Source organism: Prosopis cineraria, unplaced genomic scaffold (assembly GCF_029017545.1).
Source record: "Prosopis cineraria cultivar Desert tree isolate PC_DT_omini unplaced genomic scaffold, ASM2901754v1 PC13, whole genome shotgun sequence".
Classification (NCBI taxonomy): domain Eukaryota; kingdom Viridiplantae; phylum Streptophyta; class Magnoliopsida; order Fabales; family Fabaceae; genus Prosopis; species Prosopis cineraria.
In genome coordinates this window covers 4215118-4221509 of record NW_026555344.1, presented here as the reverse complement: position 1 = coordinate 4221509, position 6392 = coordinate 4215118, and the positions used below count along the sequence as shown (strand labels likewise).

Sequence of the window (6392 nt, the reverse complement as noted above, 5' to 3'; positions counted from 1 at the left end):
GAACCTCAACAGCATCAACGGACGAACCACTGTCACTGGCGACTGACAAAAGCGATCGGAGAAGAATAAAGTAGGGAAATAAGGATGATTTTCTCTCATGCTCTTTCTCTCTCATACTGAAATTTCGTGAATATGCAAGAAAGGACAAGGATGAGAATTAATGCTTGCTCCCGCCGTGTGTGATTATTGATTTTTTTTAATATTATATTCTTTTTTTTTCATTTTCTTTTATAATTTATAATGTTAGAACAAAAATAAAATAAATTCTTTAGCATCAATCATATTGAGCTCTAAACCTGTCAATAGAAACCCAAAAAATATTCTCACCAAACTACCATTCATTTCATTATAATTATCCCAAAATGTTAAAAATACTTAACTATTTTATCATAATTTTTTTTTACTTAGTTAATTAATTAATTTAATTTATATACACACACTTGGGTTGTTACATGCCACGTGAATTTCAAGTCAAACTAGTTACAGCTGAAGTTATATGCTTGAAAAATTGCATGCTACTGTTTTTCTGCTTTCGGGGAATCCACAAGTGACTAAAATCTAAGTCAGCTAGATTTCACGTTGAAACACAGGAAATGAAAGTCTTGTTCATTGACTTGCAAAAGGCCGAGGTCGTGAAAATAATTGGGTAGTTACAGCCATGTTTCCCCGTACTAGTAACATGATCATTTTTCTAAACCAAAACTCCACAGACAGTGAGGAAGTCGTGTACATTCCAAGTCTAGAAAATCATGGGCTAGAAGTGATGCTATACATGCTGGATCACCGAAGCTTAGTTTTGAGCCAGAAAAGTACGAAGACAACTCCAAAGACGATAGCAATAGGGGCCCACTTTCGAATCAGAGCCTGCAAGTAAGATTCGAAATTCAATTTTGGATCCATAGTAAAAGTCGTTCATAATTTTAATCCAACATGACTCAAACACTAGAGAAGCAACTTAATATTAACAAATAAAGGATATCAATCTTCATTTAACTCGATATAAAGAGGAGATATACAGTGTAAAACCAGAGAACCTGGACAGAAATGATAAGATGGTAATTGAATTGACACGACATGAGTTTCCTCAATACAAGCATGGCTTATCAGACTCTTAAAAGCTCAATACAACCTATGGGCAATCATGGTGCCAGCCTTCAGGGCCAGTTTGACACGATAGAATTATAGAAATGGGAGGGATATATATGGAAATGGAATTCGAATTGGAAAAACTCAATTTTCCAATTCCATGATCTATTTTTTTATTTTTTTACCCCCCTCTTGATCTTCTTCGTATTCGCCCTCTCTCGTCTCATACCCTTCTGATGATCGACTTGCCAAATTCGATGACGGCGATGACAACAACCTCTTCTCTATCTCCTTCATCAATGGCAATGGCAACGATAATCTCCTTCATTGATGGCAAGCACCAGATCTGGAGAGAGGATATGGCTAACACTTGTTCTTCATCCTCCTCCTCCTTCGTATTCTCCATCTCTCCATCTTTGATCTCATCACTTCTATCTTCATTATATTCAAGTCTTTCTTCATTCCTTTGCAAAGATTAGAGACCCTTTTTGAGCTGAGGACGATAAGGAAGCAGGTTCGTGGGCTGGGTTTCATTCCAAAGGGTTTGTGTTCATCGCTTGAATCTAGCCTTGATGAACACCTCTTCATCGATTGTTCCAGATCTAGGTTCTAATTTGACACCAACATTTTCCATCTTCCAAAATTCTAGGTTTGATTGTCCCTTTCCCAAATTTTGCATCTTCCAGATCTATGGGTTTTAGTGGTTATCAATTTTTCTGTATTACTTCTGGTTTGTTGATTATTCTAGATTGTTGCCAGGATGAAGATTTGGCTGGTGATTTTTTTGGCAGGTGACCAAGGGATTCCTCCCCCCGCCCCCGCCCCCCCCCCCCAACAATCTTGGAAGGTACTTCAGTATTTTCACATTTAAAAGATACATATTAATAAAAAATTATATCAAGATTTTACGAACATATCAAATATATTTTTAAATATTATAGCCGTTTTCATTTCAATATTCATTTTTACTTTCATATCCATATCTATTTTTATCAAAATTATTTTCATTGTATCAAAAAGGTCATTAGATTGTTTCAACTCTGAGGGCGTAGGTCATCCCCCATAAGGTCATTATTCTGCCTGACCACTGAAAGCTACAGATTCTCAAAGCGCAAGTTTAAACTGAAATCAGTGGCCCTAAGCATAAAATAAAGCTGGCATAGGTGAAAGGAAATGCCGCACGGAAAATTTTAAGGAAATTAACACATTTGTATATTTACAAGGTTGAACCCTTTTTTAAGGATACATTGACCACAATATTAGAATAAAAATGTGTAATTTATCGAGAGAAACTGAGTACACATATTTACAACGACGGCGGGATATTTCGAAGACATCCGAAATCATAGCTCAAAACATGAATCACCAACGCCAAATGAACAGAGACTAGATTGCTAAAATAATGAATTGGCACACATTATGTGCATAATGCAGTGAACTGGAAAGGACAAACCTGTCTATTTAAATCTTTTGCCTTGTCAGCATATATGCGAGATTCTGATGTTAAGCGACTGGACATTTGGCTGACCTCTGCAATTTCATTTTTTTTTTTTAAAAAGTCAATAATACAGCCGTCGGTTGAATATTATAATAATCCTAAAATTCAATACGGCAGTTTCAGACTTGAGAATGTGGAAGCAATTTGCAGACAAATGATATCATATGAAAGGGGTTCTGATAAAACTGTTCTGGGTTTTTCTTAAAAAGAACGATCAAGTAAGCAGACAAGTCTATGTCAATCACTACCATCCAAAATAAATCTTAGCAATAAAACAAAAAGACCAAATCTTGACTTCAAAACACATGCTCAATTTTTATGTTTGATGTCAGATTTATTTGAAGGAATTAACAGGAAGAACCCAACTGCAGTCAAAACTATACATGTTGATGGCCTTAATTTTCATATTCTATTAGAATTTATGAGGTTTAACAAACTAAAATTCGGATGTTGCAATCCAAGGATCCTAGCTATCAACAGAAAATATGCAACAACGAAAAGACAATAAAAAGAATATCTTACGATCCAACTGTTCACCAACACCAAGAACTTCCTGCACATTTCGAGTCATTATCTGATGGACTTCATAGATTTCATCATTCAACTTTGCAACATTGCGCTGAGTATGTGAATCCTGGTACAGCTTCTTTGTTTTCTGTATAAATGTATCTTTTTAACATTTAAAAAAATTAGAAAAATTAAGCAGCAGAAGAAAAAAATGAATACTATGAGCGAAATATGACAGAATCTAATGCACATACAAAAGTAAAAAAGTTATATTTACCAAACTTAATAAAGGCATAAGGTCTAGCAGCTGTTTCAATTTGAGGGCCATTAGCTCGCTCAAACTCATTGCTGAGCTCTTCAAGATACTGGAAAGCCAGTTTCTTGGGGTAAGCACGGTCACACATTGTCAAGTAACAGACACTTCCTTCAACAAGATAGCTGATGTTTTGTCAAGGCCAATCTAGGCTACGAAAACTCATCCAAATCTTGCCAATGCTAAATGCAATAATAAAAGAAATAAATTTTAAAAAAAATCAAGATAAGGATTCAACAAAGCCATTAAGCAACTTTCTTAGACAGTAAGGTTGTTAAGCATCATGATAATATCCCATTTTGCATCTGAACACCATAAGTAAAAGCACCATCTAAATATTAAAGAATAAGAAAATGGTGACTTAACAAAAAGAAGAAAAGGCTAGAAATTCCTTTAGTTTTCAAAACCAAAATATCATGGCCACAAAGATTTGAATAAGTAAGCAACATGTAAATAGGCAAAAGTACTAGCAGGAAAAATTATGTCTGTGGATAGGACATCAGGATTACGAAACATGGAGAACAGGAAAACTGTCAACATTTCAACAAAAATTCTGTGAGAACAAAGATTCTCACAGTTACCATTGCTTGTCATTTTCTCCATTCTCCAAGATTACTGCCACTGAAGCAATTGGGCCATCATACTACCCTAGACAAACTTCAGATTATAATAGCTTGACGTGTGTGAACATCAAAATATTGAGGAATACATATGAACACAAGGATACTGGAAAATATAAGGGCCCGTTTCAATTGACATCCGGGATGGATCATTCTGTCCTCTGGAGAGATTTTTAAACAAAGCCTTAACCTGCTGTTTGTAAAATTCAGCATCTTTAATATCACGGCCGTCATCTAGTCCCTCCACTAAAGGAAGACCATCAATTACACGAGCAATCATAGTCATTTTCACCATCCTTTCAGTTATTGATGTCCGTTTATCAATTTAAAACTTATCAACTAAAGCAAGATTCCCTGTTATAACAATCCAAAAACAGTGGCAAACCGAACTTAGTTGAAACCAGGACCTTGAGAAAAATTCAGATGTATCATACACAAGCTGACATTTCTTACTTACTAGTACCAGAGAAACTCAATTTTTTGCAATGATCTCAATGATTATACAAGTCTTTTAGCAGCCTGATCAATCGAAATCAGGACCTTGAGAAAAATTAGAAGCATCATACGAAATAACATTTCTTATATACATGTACCAAAGAACCACTATGCAGGACTTTTAGATATATCTCAATCATGATCCCAATTTTTTAGCAGTTTGATCAGTCGCTGATGGCAATCAAATAGGACCAGGTTCAAATAGTTAACTATTCAAAATTCAATCTACAAATCCATATGGAGAGGGAACAAGGGAATCATAAACAGCTCCAAGAAATACAAATGATACAGAAACACTTTCGTAAAACTACAGAAAATAATAAAAGCAGCCTGATCCTTTCGTAAAACTCATTATAATAAAATAATTCCAAATAATTTCAATACAAATAATAATTCCAAATTACAATTTTTAGATGATGATAACAAACTGCAATTCGAACTGGTATCGGCCTACATACGTATTTTACCACGATCCCTTTCGCAATAAAGTATAAACTTTAGAGTATATCCAGCAAATCTATAATCCAAAATATTTTGAAAGAAAACATCTATTTTCCAAGACTCTGAAACTAATGCAAGGAAATGGCACTTGATTACCCCCTAAACCCACCAGAAATCATGCAGGTATGAATCGTATGATATAACTAGCATCGTCTATATCTCGTAATGACATTATCATTCAATTTATTTGATGTAAAAGATCTGAAAAATTGGGATCTAAGTGTTAGGGAAATGGAAGAATGGAAAATAATAATCAACAGGGTTGTGGAACCAAGTAAGAACGCACATTACTCAGATCTCGTCCGTCTAAGTCATCAAAGTTAGCACGTGGTGAGAGATTGGGCTTATCATCCGTTTGGTCTCTAATGCATGGCTAAATTCTCACTCAAGATTTTCAATATATCTCGAAAACAACCAAGATTCCCCAAATTCATCATGTCCAGGCGTTTTCCTGAACAATGAGACTGAAAAGATTGAAGGATTACTGGAAACCGAAAGCAGAGGAGGAGGAGATGCCATGATTATAATCTCGGAGGCAACTGATAGGAAGGGTTAATCAGATGAAGGGTGACAAGAGAAGTGCAAACTGCAAAGGAGAGTAAGAGACTAACCAGAACAGACAAGTGGAAGGAAAATGAAATGATGGCGGCGAGATGCCGCAGCTATCGTCGTTGTCAGAATCGCCCAACTGGCGCAGCAAGTGCGATCGAATGAAATGATAAACAAGGAAATCGGGAGTGAGGGAGGGAGTATACTAGTCAAGCAAAGATCTCCAGCAACGGGAGATGGTGAATTTGGAAGAAGACAACTGTCACCGAATTTTTGAAGAAAAATAAATTTTTCACGTTAACATAATAAAAAATTATCAACTTTTAAAATTACGTTTCAATTAAAATTAATTTGTTTTAGTTATTTTTAATTTTTATATAATCTTTCTGTTGAATTTTTACAAAAACTTTTTAAGATCAACATTAGTGATGGAAAATGTCCTATATTTTAGACCTATGTCATTCATGTTTTTTTAGTTAATTTTTATTTAAATATGATATCAGGAATAAATTAATTTTTTCAGTTTTTAGATTAACATAAACTATTTTTTTGGGTAAAAGTATATTTTTGTTTTTAAAGTAAGTTTTGAAGAGTATCCAATACTTTAAATTATTAATCGGAAGTCATATTTTTCTCAAAATAATTAAAACAGAACCTTTAACCTTTTTTTTAACAGTCAAAATTAGAGTATCAATTTGTATTTATAATCATCAATGTTGGAAATTTAATAGTAAAGGTAAACAGGTTTCATTTTAATTACTTTAAAGATAAAATTATTTTGATTAATAATTTAAAATAATGAATGTTTCTAGAAGAATATTTT

The 6392-nt window shown here is 34.2% G+C and overlaps 1 protein-coding gene across 6 annotated transcripts; it reads right to left on the bottom strand.

Moving 5' to 3' along the window:
- Positions 1-579: 579 nt before the first annotated feature.
- LOC129291717 (25.3 kDa vesicle transport protein SEC22-1-like) lies at positions 580-5817 on the bottom strand. 6 transcript variants are annotated; one of them, XM_054929213.1, is made up of 7 exons: positions 5632-5817; positions 5307-5559; positions 4132-4378; positions 3369-3529; positions 3107-3253; positions 2540-2616; positions 580-864 (listed from the first exon to the last, which is right to left on the bottom strand). In XM_054929213.1, the coding sequence occupies exons 3-7, from the start codon at positions 4317-4319 to the stop codon at positions 781-783; spliced, it is 657 nt and encodes a 218-aa protein (XP_054785188.1). In that variant the 5' UTR covers positions 4320-4378; positions 5307-5559; positions 5632-5817; the 3' UTR covers positions 580-780. The 6 variants fall into 6 exon arrangements, with proteins under 6 accessions (XP_054785188.1, XP_054785190.1, XP_054785189.1 ...); XM_054929215.1 differs by having other exon boundaries at positions 5307-5484; XM_054929214.1 differs by having other exon boundaries at positions 5307-5471.
- Between the last annotated feature and the right edge of the window lie 575 nt (positions 5818-6392).

Coding starts and splice junctions, on each gene's coding strand:
- LOC129291717 (XM_054929213.1), bottom strand. CDS start 4,319: ATGGTGAAAATGACTATGATTGCTCGTGTAATTGATGGTCTTCCTTTA. Junction 2,617..3,106: donor TGTTGGTGAACAGTTGGATC/GTAAGATATTCT, acceptor ATGAAATTGCAG/AGGTCAGCCAAATGTCCAGT. Junction 865..2,539: donor CAAAAGATTTAAATAGACAG/GTTTGTCCTTTC, acceptor TCTTACTTGCAG/GCTCTGATTCGAAAGTGGGC.